Source organism: Epinephelus lanceolatus, chromosome 24 (genome assembly GCF_041903045.1).
Source record: "Epinephelus lanceolatus isolate andai-2023 chromosome 24, ASM4190304v1, whole genome shotgun sequence".
Classification (NCBI taxonomy): domain Eukaryota; kingdom Metazoa; phylum Chordata; class Actinopteri; order Perciformes; family Serranidae; genus Epinephelus; species Epinephelus lanceolatus.
The window spans coordinates 23560377-23578820 of NC_135757.1; the positions used below are offsets into that span (position 1 = coordinate 23560377).

Consider the following 18444-nt stretch of genomic DNA (forward strand, 5'->3'; position numbering starts at 1 on the left):
TTTTTATCACGACACCAGGGCTTAGCTAAGTCTTCACTGCGCATGCGTTGTTTACACAGCTCCTAAAACAAGTGAGGAAGCAATTTGTCAAGCCGAACGAGTCATTCTGGTTTTGATGAAGCGACGACCCTTCATCTCCATCACATCCCTGGTAAGACTGTTCTCCTATAGTGTCTAATGTATATTATAGGAACATTATGTTCTTTAGCCGTTTTGAGTTGTAAAACAGTTCACATATGCGCAATGGACGTGGCTTTCCTTTTTTTTGACGTCGGTTTTTATACGTCACGGCTGACCCTACAGGCAACAATGTCAATACGTATTGCAGAGTCATTGTAATGAATGAGGCTGTCAGGTGCGTCTGTTACCTGTAAGCACCTTACTTGTGTGCATTTACGTGCGTAGCTTGATACATTCACCGGCCACTTTATTAGGTACACTGTTCAACTTCCAGTTAACGCAAATAGCGAATCAGCCAACAAAGCAGTGGTGCAGATAAGGGTATACGCAAGTGCATGTGGTACACCCACGTTGTTTTCTGGCTGTTTACAGTATACCCACCTATCACCCAAAAAGCCAATGGAATATATAGGAGTGTATACCCACTTCCTTCACAGTAACCTACCCATCAGCTACCACTGCACCACTGTAACAAAGTATTTCCTCACTGTAGTAAAAATGGTATTTCTTCCATTTCTAGTATTTACTGCATCTCCTTTTCTGCATACTTTGTTGTTGGATGACATCTCATCCTTAATTATCTTACAACCTTTGAGCTTAGAGATTATCTCTGACAGTGAATTAATTATTGAGCTGATGCACTTTGCAGTAATGAAGTCCAAAGAGCTCCAATAAAAGCAGGTGTTAATGTCGCAGAGACACTTCTGCATCTTAAACATATAAATAATGTCAGCGGAACAAACAGGGAGAGACGGTGCCTCACTTTTGAGACAACTGTGGAACGTGTACGACAAACCATAAAGCATGCAATCTGCATTGTCAAACCAGTTATGCACCACCAGAGCTATAGGCTAGGTGCTGTTAACACTTGCACATGTAGACGTATAGGCGGCACCACTTGTAGTGTAGAAAATGTTATATGAGCCGTCTTGGCAGGTTGTTCAGCCAGCTGTAGTTAAATAACCCCTTTACTTCCTTGTTGTATTTTACAGGTGTCTGCCCTCCTGCATCCACATGGCTCGTGTCTTCGTCTATGGCACCCTGAAGAAAGGGCAGCCCAACTACTACCGCATGTTTGAGAGCATCAACGGTAAGGCGGAGTTCCTCGCCTCGGCCCGCACCATCCAGAAATACCCTCTAGTGATCGCCGGCAAGTACAACGTCCCTTTCCTCCTCAACATCCCGGGCCAGGGTCACCGAGTCCGAGGAGAGATCTACAAAGTGGACAACAAGATGCTGAAATTTCTGGATGACTTTGAAACAGTTCCCACCATGTACCAGCGGACTCTGGTCAAACTGGAGGTGGAGGAGTGGGCGGGGGAGACAGAGGGAGAGGAGAGGCTGAAAGCAGGAAGCATTACTGAGGCGTTTGTGTACAGCACAACGACATACGAGCCAGACTGGCCTTCACTGCCATGCTATGAGAGCTATGATTCTTTTGGAGATCATGGGCTTGAATATGTGTACAGAGAGGCACGGGACTGATGTAGCTCGCTGGAATAAGTAGTAAGTAGAGTAGATCCAAGAAGATAGCAAATATGATCCAAGAAGCCTTCCTGTCTTCTACCTCTGTACCAATCAGCCTCCAGATATTGTCAAGGAAGTATGTGGAGGCCATCTATCAATGACATCTCAAGAAAATCATACTTGAAATCACTTCTGTGTCTATTTTTTTAGATCGTTATCAAGATTTGTGTTGGTCCAGGTCCTACAGTATGTACGGTATCTTTCAAAATCAACCCTCTAAATGCATTTCAGTTTGTTTTCCTCTTTTACAAACCTCAACACACACACTCCTATGATGTCAATATGTAACTCCTTGCAGGTCTTTGATTTATTTGTCTCATTGTAATTACAGTTGAAAAGGGCATTAGTCATGCGTCCTGTATGTGTTTTATGCTCCAGTTTCTCACAAGGATCAAGTTGCAAAAAATATTTGGTGTTCTGAGGCACCCAAATACTTTGGAAGGTGTGAATAAAACGTCTGGCACACCTGTGACATGTTTGTCAGCTATCTTTTATGACCGATGACAACTGATAAGGAGTGGAAGGATATCTGGTGACATGTAAAATTGGTTTCAGTCTGCAAACATGACAAAGCAAATCAGTTTATACACAGAAGGCATCTAAACCCCAACCTTAGGCATCATTTCAGTGCTGCTCTGTTACCCATGTGCCTTAAAGGACAACTTCACCTCCCAGATGACCATGTGTATATCAGATATTCTCCCTATGTTACGTTGAATTTGTGAAGAAAACTTTGTTTTTCTCGCATGCCTCCACAGTGCACAAAGAATCCAAAAACAGGGGAAATTCATGATGAATTGAAGTCATAGGGGTCCAGGGTTATCAACAGCAAAGCTACAGCAAAACTCCAATAAACCGCCTAGTCCCTTTTACTAGCCTGGTGTGGCTACACATTTTGACTAAAACGCCTGTCTCAATTAGATGCCTGGTCTGATTACTAAGCAGTTAATTTCTATAGAAGTTGTTTGGATGTATAAAACCAGGTTGAGCTATTGTTAGTTAGCCGTTTAGATCACACATATGTATATCCTCTTGAGACCCTTGGTTAGCATTTTTGATTTCTCCTAGCTATTTGGGATCAGTAGGACCTGATAAGTATAAAAAACTAAACATTGTCAACAATAATAAAGTGTCAGCGTCCCCAAATGAGACGATAATAAAATCCCAATATCCTCAAACGAGTACTTCCTAATTAACAGCGTCTCAGCTTGTTACTGTTGCTAAAATTGGTCAAATTTGTTTCCATATCAAACTGCAAACATTATTTATGATAAATAAACAAGTTTCATTCATAAAATGTGATCAGGTTTTGGACCTTGTCCACTTTTGTGTTGGGATTGGCTGCAGAGTGATTTGGTAGAGATGGCTGCCATCTTGTTTTTACATGGACTAGTGTATTGTGCTCTACTAGATGGCACAAAAAAGTGTCCACGAATGAGGAATCCCCGGGTGCTGTAAAAGAAGTGTCATAAATCTCTCTGATGCACTGTCTGTCAGAGCTAAATCAAATGATACATAATTGATATGTTATTCAAAGCCTAATTTCTGCAAAAGTAATTTTTATATTGTAAGGTAGCTAAGCCTAAACTTAAAGCCACTAAGGGCCTGCACAGACAGGCTGATTACATTTGACGCGCTCACCTGACCAAACTGACAGCTGCTCATGCATAATTTATTTCTCACCGCTGGAGTCTTCAATGAAAAACTTTCATTCGTGAATCTGTGTCCATAAACCATTCAAAGGTACAAATTTTCAATAACTCTTCAAAGTCAGACCTCATTGACAAAAGCAGTCATTTTACCTTGCTGAACATAAGACCTGCTGGTCTACCACTGCCTCAATCAGTTAGTTTGTTACTGTGTGACTTTGGTGTATTAAAGGGTAAGTTGGGATTCACCAAAGTCACACAGTAACACAAACAAACTACCACACACAAAAGATATTTGATATTTCCTGTCAGGTGCTCAACTCATGAATGGATCAGTTGGTGATAAACCTATTCTAGAAGGTATGAATAAAATGTCTGCCACACCTAAAAACTACCTGTGTTAATGTCTCAGCTGGCACATGGGAGAGGAAGTAAATTTAATTAAAAAGAACATCACTGATGACTGCTTTCCCAGACATCTCTGCTCAGGCAATAGAAGTATGTGACAAGAGCTAGGTTACAAAAAGTGAAGTGGGAGGACCTCTGTTTGTCAATCAACTTTCCAGATGTATTAGTAGCAACCTGTGTCTATAAGAACAGTCTTTTTCCAGTGTTTGTGCACACTGAAGTCCAGATCTTCACCCAGGTGAGTGTCTCTCTGTGCAGACTCATCAGTAAAAGTCTTTCCTGATGCTTGGCAGGGAGCGGCTGCCATCCACCTTAAAAAATATGTTGTTTATGTTGTTATTATGTTATTTTATTACCTAAATTCATACAGTTTATGTAAATGTTGAATAGTAGTAATAGTAATAGTAGTGTATAGATTGACTATGCTAAGGTTATGTTAATGTCTTTTAAATGCTGAACTACAGGTGCATATATTTTTGTTTTTTCAGCTTGTGACAGTGCCATAATGCAGGTTTTAGTGCATATGTGTTAAAAAGTTGAGAAACAATGTTGTGCAGCTGAGATGCAGAGAAGTATTTTTTAATCTAGACCCTATTTTCTCATGTTTTTCTTAGTAACTAAAAAAACCCCTTCAAACCCCTTCACTCCCTTGCACTCCTGTATTTTACAGGTGTCTGTCCTCCTGCGTCCAAATGGCTCTTGTTTTCGTCTATGGCACCCTGAAGAAAGGGCAGCCCAACTACTACCGCATGATTGAGAGCGCCAACGGCAAGGCGGAGTTCCTCGCCTCGGCCCGCACCATCCAGAAATACCCTCTAGTGATCGCCGGTGAGCACAGCCTCCCTTTCCTCCTCAACATCCCGGGCCAGGGACGCCGAGTCCGAGGAGAGATCTACAAAGTAGATGACAAGATGCTGAAATACCTGGATGATTTTGAAATGGTTCCAGACATGTATCAGCGGACTCTGGTCGAACTGGAGGTGGAAGAGTGGGCGGGGGAGAGAGCAAGAGTGGAGAGGCTGAAATCAGGAAGCATTTCAGAGGTGTTTGTGTACAGCACGAAGATGTACGAGCCAGACTGGCCTTCACTACCATGCTATGAGAGCTATGACGCTTATGGAGATCATGGGCTCCAGTATGAGGCCAAAGAGACGGGACTGGTGTAGCAGATCCAAGTAGATAGAAATATGATCCACAGAGTTTTCCTGTCTTCTACTTCTGTACTAATCAACCTCTAGATATTGTCAGCGAAGGAGGTGGAGGGCATTTATCAGTGACATCACACTTGAATACACTCCTGTGTCTAATTTTGACTTGTTGAGCTTTGTGTTGGTCCAGTTCCTACAATATGTATTGTATCTTTAAGAATCAAGCCTCTTAATGTGTTTTAGTTGATAACTTAGACAGTTTCTTCTTTTAAAAGGACTTAACGTCAACATACAGTCACATATGTTTGTAGATATATCGCCTTTATAATAATAATAAACAGAGTAATTACTATGATGTCACTGTGTAACTCCTTGCAGGTCTTTAATTGATTTGTCTCATTATAATTATAGTTAAAAAGGGAATTAATCATAATTCAAGCATTAAGCTAGAGACCATTTTGATCGATGAGATCACTCCAGCTGCAATGAAGTGATCCACAGCTCAAAACAAATGTGGACCAGAGGTGAAACTGGAATGGCACTGACACCTTCTCTATTTCCCCTCTACTTCCACCTGCTTTCTCAGACCACATAATCTTTCAAAACTGACCCTCATTTTGATCTCAACTACACACTTGTAAAGTTTTGGTGACACTGATTGATAACAGTAAAAATGGCTCAGTTCCATTAAGTATCTCAGTAAGCTATTCCAATGAACCAGCAGACACAATGCCAGGACCTCCCAAAAATGTCTGCAGTGATAAGGTCTTTCATTTCGCCATCATGACACACACTATGACTCACAAGGTGAAAACATTAATTGCTATTACAATAATGCCTTGTTGTTCAATAGTTGCACACATTCTTTGGAGGTCCAACAGCACCTGCAGGCTATGGTAGGTGTGAACAAAACTAATGCCACACCTAAAACAGGTCTGTCAGCTTTATGTCACAGTCAATGATAAAGAGTGAAAAGATATCTGGGGACACACAAAATTGGTTTTAGTCTGCAATCATACCAAAGTAATACAGTTTAAGACTAGAGCATATCTTGCAATGGAGAAAGGTGGTAGCCAATGGCCCCTTCCTACTTCCTACTCCCGTACATCCAGCCCCCTTACGTAGACGACACCCATCTTCAAACTAGACCTGCATTCTAATTTCAGCTAGACACCTCTAAAGTTTTGTGACTCTGTCTTGCACAGATGTGACACTTTGACAAAATCTGTCCATAGACGTAAAAACACCTAGTAAAATACTCAAAACAGCCTCTGTGACAGTTCTTGCACCATTTGGTGTTACCACATTTCGCAATGATACCATACACTCACAGTCTCACAAGATGAGAAGAATGCCAGCTGTTGCGACATTGTCATATCTGGTAAATACACCCAATGTTCTTACGCCCATGTGCCGACAGGAACTGTTGGTCTTACCTATTGTCTTGGGTCACAGTGTAAGCGAGGCAGTCTAAAAACCCCTCCCACTGGCTTGTGTTCAAGCAGCTCAGGAACTGCTGTACTGCTGTGTTAAGAAAGGCTAAGTCAGACAACTATTTACTCGCTTTCACCAGCTCCTCTCATGATCAGAGCCAATTTTGGACGTTTGTTAAATCAGCTTGGAAAAATAATATCTCTTTTCCAACTAACATTGATAATGTGCACACTCTTTTAACAGACGGAAAGGAAATCTGCTCTGCTTGAAACAGTCATTTTGCTGCCTCTGGACATCTTTTTAAAACCACTATAAGTAAACAGAATCATACCCTCGAACGTCAGGATAACCTGGGTAATAGAGTGTGCCAGGGCTGACGTCAAAACCCAGAAGTTTAGCATCGCGCTGGTTCCCGGAAGAGAAAGTGAATGTGATTTTTGCATTGTGTTCTCGATTATGTCAGAAAATAAGCTCTGTGGCTAACACAAGTTTATGATACTTACAGGTTTTGTTCAGCGAGATAATCTTCACATATGAACACCTTTCATACCGCATTTGAAGCTTAAATGCAATCGCCAGAAGTAAAAAGCTAACGTTAGGCTTTAACAGACTTCATGACTACTCCACGGTCGCATGACTCTTGACGTCACCGCCACTAAGCTTTCAACTGATTTCGGCCGCTTTATTTTAAAAACATTGCATAATGGGGAAATCGGACTAAATAGGAAGCTGTAATGTCGGACTGCCAGCACTCTCGCCTGTTCGGGGGTGATGACGTTTAATGTCCCCGACAGGGTTTGTAGTCATATTGAGCAACTTGTTAGCAACCGCCTTTTTTACGACACGTAAAAGCTTCAAAATTCACAAGTAGGGTATTTACTGACGTGTTTTATGTCGTAGAACAAAACCTGAAACTCGCTTAAGCTTTTGTTAACCACAGACCTTATTTGAGGCATTTTACCAAAATCCCATTCAAAAAACATATTGACTTTTAGACGAGAGAACCGGAAGTGCTAAAAGCGCTAACGGAGTTCTGGGTTTACTGGCACACTCTATACCTCCTCACCAAGCTTCAGCTTGTCCTCTATTATCAAATCAAATCAAATTTATTTATAAAGTACATTTAAAAACAACCTTGGTTGACCAACGTGCTGTACAATAAAGGTAAAGTCACAGAATAACAAACGGCAGAGATCAAAATAAGTAGCAATACAATCCCATTTACACAAGTCCAAAAGTAAAGGAACAAATTGGAGAGTGGAAATACAAAAGACTAGTCTAGCCTTAAAAGTGTCCACAGATGGGGAATCCTTAATGGGGAGAGGTAGACTGTTCCAAAGTTTGGGTGCAGCCACAGCGAATGTGTGACAGGGTCAGTGTTGATGGGGGTTTTTATGCATGTTTTAATAATACTTTTCTGCATGTTTTCGTCTATTTATTTATTTATTGTGTTTAAGTTGTTGTGCTAGTTTTAATCAAGTTTTACGGGATTGTTTTCATTGTGTAGTGAATATTTTTGCATGCAGTGTTGTCTTTTCCCATCGTCCCTGAAAGCAACCGACACTGACCAAACCGCAGGCAGCAATCAGCGAATGGGCAACAGGTGCGGCGCGCAGAACGGTGAAAAGGGAGGAAAGAGGAAGCGGAGGGCAGAGAGCAGCGCAGAACGACCACGCGGAGCCAGGAAAAGACTACGTCGACCCGACGGAACACACGGCCGAGACGACAAAGACACCGGGGCCTGAAGCGCAGCAGCCTGTACCCGTTTGGCGAGAATACTCCAGCCTGGGTCGGTAGTTTGGCTACCGCCCAGGAAATCCGTGAGTATTTTTTTTACCTTGTGTGGCGGGTACTGGAGGGCCGGCTGCGGGGCCAGGCAGGGGGTGTGATTTTGGGGCTGTTGTGTGTCCCACGGTACTGGCTCTGGTTTATTTACCTCCCCAGGGCGACCGGAGCACACTCTGAACGGTGTAGTTGACTTGGGTGGAGGAAGCAGAACAAGATGAGTAACATCTCAGTCTTCAGGAAGTTACTAATGATCTTCTTCCTATTGATAATACAAAATCAACTGGTGCTGATGATTTAGACACCTCCTATCTTAAACTTTCAGTGCCACTAATTGCAGAATGCATTACTCATATATTCAACTTGACGAACTCCACAGCCAGGAAAACAGCCTTTGTCCTAGCCTTACACAAAGGAGGTGACAAAACCAAATAAATAACTTTCGCCCTATTTCCAAATTATGTTGCCTGTCTAAAATTTTGGAATCCCTGGTAAATAATCAACTAAGATCCTATCTCTCTTTGTTTTAAGTACTCACTCCATATTAGTGTGGTTTTGGGCCTACTGTATGCACAGTACCATCTCTGCAACCTCCCTGGTTCTATATGGCATTGCACCAGCCCTGGATAGCAAAATGTCTTGTGAGGAGAATCTCACAATACATCTAAACTGACAATGGAAACGGAAATCGGTGCGGCATGGCTTGACCCAGCGCTGCTATAAGTTACAGTGAAAAAGGCCTATTCGTTCTGACCTATCAAGGCATGGACACAGGACCTCTAGGGGGTGTCCTGTGGTGTCCGGTAACAGAGCATTGGCTGCAGATCCTTTCAGTCTTGTGGGATGCAAGCTGGGGTACCAGCACATCTAGGGAATTTAGAAGCCAGGTTGACACCTTGAGCTCTTTGGCACGTTCCTTAGGCCACTCTTGAGCAGTGTTTGCAGTGTGACATGGTGTGCTGTCCTGTTGAAGGGGTCACTTTCATCAGGGAGTGCAGTTGCCATGAGGGAGGGTACCTCATCTGAATGTTTCATGACATTCGAGAAAATCGATTTATTGCGTTAGTCCAGCTAAAACCAGACTTTTAGAATACATGTAAACATTTTAGTCCAACTCAATTTATACTAAATAGAATTTCCTCAAAGTTGGATTAAGACATCCAGATAATGTGATTGGGAGTTAAATTACTCCTGCATGTATACACCTACACTCAATTGAACCAAAACTGGCCAAGGTGGTCGGCACATGCTCCACAGGGTAAACAGAAGAAGTCAATTCGTTGCTAGCTAACCATAGCTAACTTGATTGTCAATTGTTTGGTCCTTTGACCTAACCTTTAAGGAAACTTTGCTGTGTTGGTTAGGATTCTGTCAGCTGCCTGTGGTTTGAAAACTATCTCTGTAATAGACTGCAATGTGTAAAGATGGGTGATGTTCATTCCAGTTTTTTAAATATTACTAAGGGTGTCCCACCTGGCTCAGGCCCCCTGTATCCTGTAAATTTCATTTGTAGCAGATGACATAGTTTTATATTGCTTCGCAACATCTGCACAATCAGCCACTGAATGTCTAAAATCGTCTTTTGATTCGTTCCAACTTCAATTGTATAACCATAAGTTAGTACTTAACTCAGACAAAACCAAATGGATGCTGTTCACCAAGACTACTCATACTGGATCTTTCAATATTCTTTCTGCATATGGCACACCCATACAGAAAGTCAAACAGTATAAATACCTTGGTATCTGGCTGGATGACAGTCTCAATTTTAAGCACCATATTGAAATTCTGACTGCCAAACTGAAGGCAATACTTGGCTTTCTGTACAGAAATAAGAACTGTTTTCCTTTGTATAGATAAAGAATTGTAGAATCTGTATATCCATCATTGGATGGTGTCTACCACTCAGCCCTAAGTTTCATAACAGTTGATTGTTACAGCAGTCATCACTGCCAACTTTACCGAAAGGTTGGCTGGCCACATTTGGTTGTGAGGTGGGAACGGCATTGGTATTTGTTCATTTATAAAGCTTTGATACAGATGCTTCCACCCTATATTTCATTCCCTTTAAATCTGACCTCACATAACCTTGGTACTTGTTCACAGAAGAGGTTGTTGCCTCACACTCTCTTAATCTTAACTGAACTAGGAATACGTCATTCTCTTATAGTGCACCTCATACATGGAATAATCTGCAAAAGACCTGAAACTTGGACTCTCTGCCACCCTTATGGCTGTTAAAATGTATCATTTCGGACTTCCAGTCGGAACATCACCAAGATGGATTCATAGCGAGGGAGCTCCCTGATCGAGCCGAAGTAATTAGAGAAATACCCCAATATAAACGAAGAAAAGCATTCCGAAAATTATTAAGAATAGGGGTCAGCCGTCTACCCGACACTGAGCGGAGGAGGAGAGAGAAAGAAAAAAAGCGAGCAGAGAGAAGAAACGGGAAACAAGGACGAGACACAGCAAAGGAAAACATTAGCGGTGTATGCTAGCGAGCGGCGAGGCGGAGACATGGCCGACCTGGAGCTTATCCTGAAAGAATTGAGAGGGTTTCACCAGGAAAATAGAGAACAGCTAGAGTCAATAAAAGACGAAATGGTGAAGGTGAATGCCAGATTGGATGAAGCAGAGGGAAGAATCGAGCAAGCGGAGGAGAGGATTCAAAACACAGAAGAAGCTATCACGGAGATGCTAAAGCTACACATAAAGCTAGAGGACAAGCTAATGGACTTAGAGAGTCGCTCCAGACACGAAAATGTGAAGACGTGCTAGACCTGCAGATCGAAAGAGCACACCGCTCCCTGGGCCCGCAACCACCAGAGGCCTCTCCGCCACGCTCTATCGTCGTGAAGTTTTTAAGCTTCGAAACAAAGGAGTCAGTGATCCGCAAGGCATGGCAGAATAAAGGATTTACTTGGCAAGGGAACCAAATAAATTTGGATCACGACTACCCGCCTCTCGTTCTCAAAAAACGGAGAGAATACGCACCGCAATGCTTTGAAAGAAAATCAAGTGCAGTTTCAGACTCTTTTCCCGGCCAGGCTGCGTGTTAGGTTCAAAGAGGGAACCAGAACCTATGACACGATAGAGGAGGTGACCAAGGATCTAGTCACCAGAGGCTACACTGTGAAGATAATCAGACCCCCGGATTCACTGAGAGAGCAGATACAGCGGCTGACATGGAGTAGAGCGGGCAGGCGAGCGAGGGAGAGAACACCCAACACCGGACCCGCTCCAAGCTACAAGGAAAAACTCCAAACCTTCAGGAGAATGTCACCGACATCCTCCGCCTAATATCAGCAAGTTCACATGGCTATATATACACCTGACTGTGTCTACAGCAGTAGCACTAGCTGATTGGTTCTTGCCATAATATGAATTTTAACAGTTGTCCAATAGGGCTGTCGGCTGTGTATTAACCTGACTTCTGCACAACACAACTGATGGTCCCAACCCCATTGATAAAGCAAGAAATTCCACTAATTAACCCTGATAAGGCACACCTGTGAAGTGGAAACCATTTCAGGTGACTACCTCTTGAAGCTCATGGAGAGAATGCCAAGAGTGTGCAAAGCAGTAATCAGAGCAAAGGGTGGCTATTTTCAAGAAACTAGAATATAAAACATGTTTTCAGTTATTTCACCTTTTTTTGTTAAGTACGTAACTCCACGTGTTCATTCATAGTTTTGATGCCTTCAGTGAGAATCTACAATGTAAATAGTTATGAAAATAAAGAAAACGCATTGAATGAGAAGGTGTGTCCAAACTTTTGGCCTGTACTGTATATATATATATATATATATATATATATATATATATATATATATATATATATATATATATATATATATATATATATATATATATAATATAGGCTATTTTTTTTAATCCTCCCACCTCTCTTGGAGAATGGGCTGAGCTGGGCCAGCCCTATGATGGGTGTGATGATGGACGAATCTCTTGGACAATAATGTTATGAAAACTAGGGATAGACACATAATATCACTTGAATAAGTAGATAGCTCGTTTAGGGTACACTTTCTGGATGTGCTGCTACCACAGATAGGGGCCCCTTTCACTGGCAACAGGCGTAGGGTTCACCCCTTAGAGCTGCCCACTGTAGCTCAACAGCGTCAAGCACTTGGACCCCCACACTGAGAGTCATACGGACAATTTATGTTGATTTCTATTCTATTTGATTGGTTATTTGTTCACTGTTCATTTGTTCACTCTCTGTGGGTTATTGCAGGGAGGGGGGGGGCTTACCAGGTCAATGAAAGAAATAGAGAGGTTAATCATTTAGATGAAAAACAGATCTATAAAAATGGTCACACATAATGTAAATGGAATACTTATTCCAATTAAGAGGTGGAAAATATTGTCAAAACTAAAGAAGGATAAAATCTACATAGCATTCTTGCAGGAAACCCACCTAGATGACTCAGAGCACGCCAAATTAAGTAAAATAGGTTTTAAACATGTCTTTTTTTCTTCACGTGATTCGGGGAGACAGAGAGGAGTGGCGATTCTGATATCTAGTGCATTAAATTACGAACATATCTCTGATTATAAGGATAAGGAAGGTAGATTTGTTATAATTACAGGTAAAATAGACGGAATAGTGACAAGTCTCATTAATGTGTATATTCCTCCTGGTAGCGGTTGGCCTGTCTATAAACACCTATTTGAATTAATGGCAACAAAAAGTCAAGGGATTTCAATATGCGGTGGGGACTTTAATATTCAACTAAACCCAAAATTGGACTCCTCAAACAGCAGACCTGATGCAAAGAACAACTGTAAGAAAATTCAAACTTTGATGCAAGAAATGGGAAATGTGGACGTGTGGAGAGAAGGAAATCCAATTAGTCGTGACTATACACATTTCTCAGCCGTCCACAATGTGTACTCCCGGATCGACTATTTCTTCACTTTCAAAAAAGACCTTTATAGACTAGATCAATGTGAGATAGACCCTACCACTCTGTCTGATCATAGCCCGATTTATTTATCAGTCAACCTCAATAGCAAGCCTAGGTCCACTCTCTGGAGGCTGAACTCGAATATTTTAAATAACCCAACTATTAAAGACAAACTGAAGATGGAGATTAAATCGTATTTGGAATATAATGATAACAAAGAGGTGACTCCATCCATACTCTGGGATGCCTTGAAGGCCGTGATTAGAGGTAAAATAATAGCCATTTCGGTAAGTGATAAGAAAATTAGGCAACAAAAACTCAAGAACTTGGAGAGTAAGTTGAAGAAACTTCAGAAAGAACATTCAGAAACCTTTGAAGACGGGACTAAATCCAAAATTACAGAATTAAAAAAAGAAATAGATGAAATAAACACACAGGAAATACAAAAAAAACTTTTGTTCTTAGAGCAACAATACTACGAGATAGGGGGGAAATCATTAAAGCTTCTATCATACAAATTGCGTAAGCAACAAGCAGAGAGAACTATACACAAAATAAGAAACTCCACAACAAATGAGATAGAAACCAGTATAGAGAAAATTCAACAATGTTTTGAAAACTACTATAAAACACTATATTCTCAACCCCAATTGAACGATAATCACCAGATAGATGCTTTCTCATCTTTGATACACTTGCCAAAGGTCACAAAAGAACAAAATGATAGATTGATATCTAAAATAACAAAAGAAGAACTACAGTCAGCAATTGGAAGGCTAAAAGGAGGAAAGTCCCCGGGGACTGATGGTTTCACCCCGGAGTGGTATAAAATAATGCAGGACCAATTACTTCCAACACTCTTAAAAACATTTAATTGGGTGCTGGAAATGAAAAAGATCCCCCCCTCATGGAGGGACGCAATAATATCTATCATTCCGAAAGAGGGGAAGGATAAACTCAAGTGTGGGAACTATCGTCCAGTAAGTGTTCTAAATGTTGACTATAAACTGTTCACCTCTATCCTATCCAAAAGAATAGAAATGATTCTACCAGACCTAATACACAAAGACCAGACGGGCTTCATCAGACAGAGACAGATTACAGACAATATCAGGAAAACACTGCATGTTATGAGACAGGTCACTCAACAAAAGCTGGAGTCACATATAATTAGTTTAGATGCAGAGAAAGCGTTTGATTCAGTGAGATGGTCCTTCCTGTATAAGGTATTAACAAAATTTGATTTTCATACGACTATAATTGATACAATAGCAGCACTATATGATAAACCAACAGCCAAGATAAAAGTCAATGGAGATCTAACTCGTTCATTCACATTGGAAAGAGGAACGAGACAAGGATGTTGTATGTTGCCACTCCTCTTCAACCTCTTTATTGAGCCACTGAGCCAGTGGATCAGACAGAACTCTGATATAAGGGGGATAACAATGGCATCTGGGGAGGAGAAATTGGCTCTTTGTGCTGATGATCTATTGATTAGTTTAGCACAACCTACACAGACACTCCCAAAATTGATGAAAATGTTAAAGGAATATGGTTTAGTGTCTGGGTACAAAATCAATATTAGTAAAACTCAAGTTTTAACCTTTAACTATGACCCACCATTGGAGATTAAGAAGTTATGTAATTGGAAATGGGATGCAGAGTTCATTAAGTATCTGGGAGTCATACTGCCGAAGGATCTTTCAAAAATGTTTGATCTCAACTATGGATCCCTAAATTCCAAGATAAAATCAGACATACAAAGGTGGAATGTTATTCCCTTTTTAGGTTTGAGTTCTAGGATAGAATCAATTAGGTTGAATATCTTGCCAAGACTACTTTACCTCTTCCAGTGCCTGCCGATTGAAATACCACTTAAACAATTTTTAGAATGGGACAGGTGGATATCAAGATTTGTTTGGCAAGGGAAAAAGGCCAGGATTAAATATAGAACTTTGCAATTGAAAAAAGAAAGTGGTGGAATGGGCCTTCCCTGCCTAAGAGAGTACTATCATGCAGCCCAATTGAGACCATTAATTTGTTTACTCTCACCAATATACACTGCAGGCTGGAAAGATATAGAAGGTACAAGGGTGAAAGGAAAACCAGTAGCAGCCCTACTAACAGATAAGAAATTGCAAGAGGATCTTATGATTTCAGAGGATCACATGCCTGACATCTTTTTAAAATCCTGGCAGGAAGTAGTAAAAACTTGTAGATTGGAGCACGCATCTAAAATCCTGAGGTGGTGTGCCAACGATTTGGATTTTGAACCAAACAAAAATGATGACAGATTTAAGGGATGGATCCCAAAGGGCTTAACCACCTATTACTCATTTATCCACAAGGGGGCATTCCAGAGATTTGAAGTTCAGCAAAACGAACAAGGGTTGGGAAAAGAGGATTTTTCCAGGTACCTGCAAGTTAGAAGTTATTTTTTTAAAATTATATCCAGAATGTACAATGGCATCCAAAAATCAAAACAAGACAGTACAATATATATAAAGGAGAAGTGGGAAAAAGAAGGAAAGGCAGTGATCTCGGTGGAGAGTTGGGAAAGAGTGTGTCAGCTACAGTGGAGGTCAACAGGGTCAAACATATGGCGTGAGTTTTGTTGGAAGAACACAGTGAGATTTTTTATCACACCCATTCAGAAACGACATCATAATGGTGATTAGACTGTGGCACTAGTGGAGCCAATCACTTTCATATTTTCTGGGACTGCCAGGTTATCAGAAAATTTTGGGAAGAAATCCATAAACGTATACCAAATGTAATGGGGATGAATATTACCTTCAACTATGAATCAAAAAAATTGCTTTATGTACTATTGGCAGCTAGTAAAAAAACTATCACAAGAAAATGGCTTAAAGTAGAACCACACACCATCGAGGAATGGATGGATATAGTACAGGAAATTTACATTATGGAAAAACTATCAGTTTTACAATACTTGAATGACTTTAAAATAACTTGGAAGAGCAGCATGGAAAAGACACTTGGACTTTCTGTAATCACCCTACCCAATTACCAAGGGGGAATGGGGCGGATAAACCAAGGGAAAAGACACTTTAGGGGTCCAGGGAATGATTGCAATGTTGTAAATGAAACTGTAAATATTTGCTTTTCCAAATAAAAAGAAAATTTCAAAAAAAAAAAAAAAAAAAAAGCTTCATTTCGGATCTTGTTTTGAGTGTAAATGCTTTACACCATAACGTGTTTATCACACTGTATTTCTACTTTTAGGGATCATTTATTGCTATTGTTGTTTTGTATCATTTCTGTTTCATTGGTATGCATGATGGTTCTTTGTTTGATCAGTGACTTTTTTTATTGTCTCTGTTTATGCTCAGCATCACTCCCTCAGTTGATTTCCTGAATCCTAAATAAAGGTTTGAATGATGAATCTGCAAAGGTGCTGTTCTAATATGTACGGTGGCCCTGAAGTGCAAATCACAACGGCAAATCAGAAAACACAACAACAAATCAAAATACACAACAGCAAATCAGAAAACACAACAACAAAACAGAAAACAAAACGCCAAATTACTAAACACAACAACAAAACAGAAAACACAACAACAAATTACTAAACACAACAACAAATCAGAAAACACAACAACAAAACAGAAAACACAACGGCAAAACAGAAAACACAATGGCAAATTAGAAAACACAACAACAAATCAGAAAACACAACAACAAAACAGAAAACACAACAACAAAACAGAAAACACAACAACAAAACAGAAAACACAACGGCAAATCAGAAAACACAACAACAAATCAGAAAACACAGCAACAAAACAGAAAACACAACGGCAAATCAGAAAACAACAACAACAAAACAGAAAACACAACGGCAAATCAGAAAACACAACAACAAATCAGAAAACACAACAACAAAACAGAAAACACAACGGCAAATTAGAAAACACAACAACAAAACAGAAAACACAACGGCAAATCAGAAAACACAACAACAAATCAGAAAACACAACAACAAAACAGAAAACAAAACGCCAAATTACTAAACACAACAACAAAACAGAAAACACAACAACAAATTACTAAACACAACAACAAATCAGAAAACACAACAACAAAACAGAAAACACAACGGCAAAACAGAAAACACAATGGCAAATTAGAAAACACAACAACAAATCAGAAAACACAACAACAAAACAGAAAACACAACAACAAAACAGAAAACACAACAGCAAATCAGAAAACACAACAACAAATCAGAAAACACAGCAACAAAACAGAAAACACAACGGCAAATCAGAAAACAACAACAACAAAACAGAAAACACAACGGCAAATCAGAAAACACAACAACAAATCAGAAAACACAACAACAAAACAGAAAACACAACGGCAAATTAGAAAACACAACAACAAATCAGAAAACACAACAACAAAACAGAAAACACAACAACAAAACAGAAAACACAACGGCAAATCAGAAAACACAACGGCAAATCAGAAAACACAACAACAAATCAGAAAACACAGCAACAAAACAGAAAACACAACGGCAAATCAGAAAACAACAACAACAAAACAGAAAACACAACGGCAAATCAGAAAACACAACAACAAATCAGAAAACACAACAACAAAACAGAAAACACAACGGCAAATTAGAAAACACAACAACAAATCAGAAAACACAACAACAAAACAGAAAACACAACAACAAAACAGAAAACACAACGGCAAATCAGAAAACACAACAACAAATCAGAAAACACAACAACAAAACAGAAAACAAAACGCCAAATTACTAAACACAACAACAAAACAGAAAACACAACAACAAATTACTAAACACAACAACAAATCAGAAAACACAACAACAAAACAGAAAACACAACGGCAAAACAGAAAACACAATGGCAAATTAGAAAACACAACAACAAATCAGAAAACACAACAACAAAACAGAAAACACAACAACAAAACAGAAAACACAACGGCAAATCAGAAAACACAACAACAAAACAGAAAACACAACGGCAAATCAGAAAACACAACAACAAATCAGAAAACACAGCAACAAAACAGAAAACACAACGGCAAATCAGAAAACACAACGGCAAATCAGAAAACACAACAACAAATCAGAAAACACAGCAACAAAACAGAAAACACAACGGCAAATCAGAAAACAACAACAACAAAACAGAAAACACAACGGCAAATCAGAAAACACAACAACAAATCAGAAAACACAACAACAAAACAGAAAACACAACGGCAAATTAGAAAACACAACAACAAATCAGAAAACACAACAACAAAACAGAAAACACAACAACAAAACAGAAAACACAACGGCAAATCAGAAAACACAACAACAAATCAGAAAAC

The 18444-nt window shown here is 40.0% G+C and overlaps 2 protein-coding genes across 2 annotated transcripts; both read left to right on the forward strand.

Annotated features, from left to right (window-relative positions):
* The first annotated feature begins 18 nt into the window (after nt 1–18).
* Nucleotides 19–2179, forward strand: LOC117250134 (gamma-glutamylaminecyclotransferase B-like). Its single transcript, XM_033616147.2, has 2 exons — nt 19–151; nt 1173–2179. Exon 2 carries the CDS (start codon nt 1195–1197, stop codon nt 1663–1665), a length of 471 nt encoding a protein of 156 aa, XP_033472038.1. The 5' UTR covers nt 19–151; nt 1173–1194; the 3' UTR covers nt 1666–2179.
* A 1667-nt stretch (nt 2180–3846) lies between these two features.
* On the forward strand, nt 3847–5267 carry LOC117250189 (gamma-glutamylaminecyclotransferase B-like). Its single transcript, XM_033616257.2, has 2 exons — nt 3847–4002; nt 4435–5267. The coding sequence occupies exon 2, from the start codon at nt 4457–4459 to the stop codon at nt 4928–4930; it is 474 nt and encodes a 157-aa protein (XP_033472148.2). The 5' UTR covers nt 3847–4002; nt 4435–4456; the 3' UTR covers nt 4931–5267.
* Nucleotides 5268–18444: the final 13177 nt, after the last annotated feature.

Bases quoted from the DNA above. Each gene is read 5' to 3' on its own strand.
- LOC117250134 (XM_033616147.2), top strand. From the start codon at position 1,195: ATGGCTCGTGTCTTCGTCTATGGCACCCTGAAGAAAGGGCAGCCCAAC.
- LOC117250189 (XM_033616257.2), top strand. From the start codon at position 4,457: ATGGCTCTTGTTTTCGTCTATGGCACCCTGAAGAAAGGGCAGCCCAAC.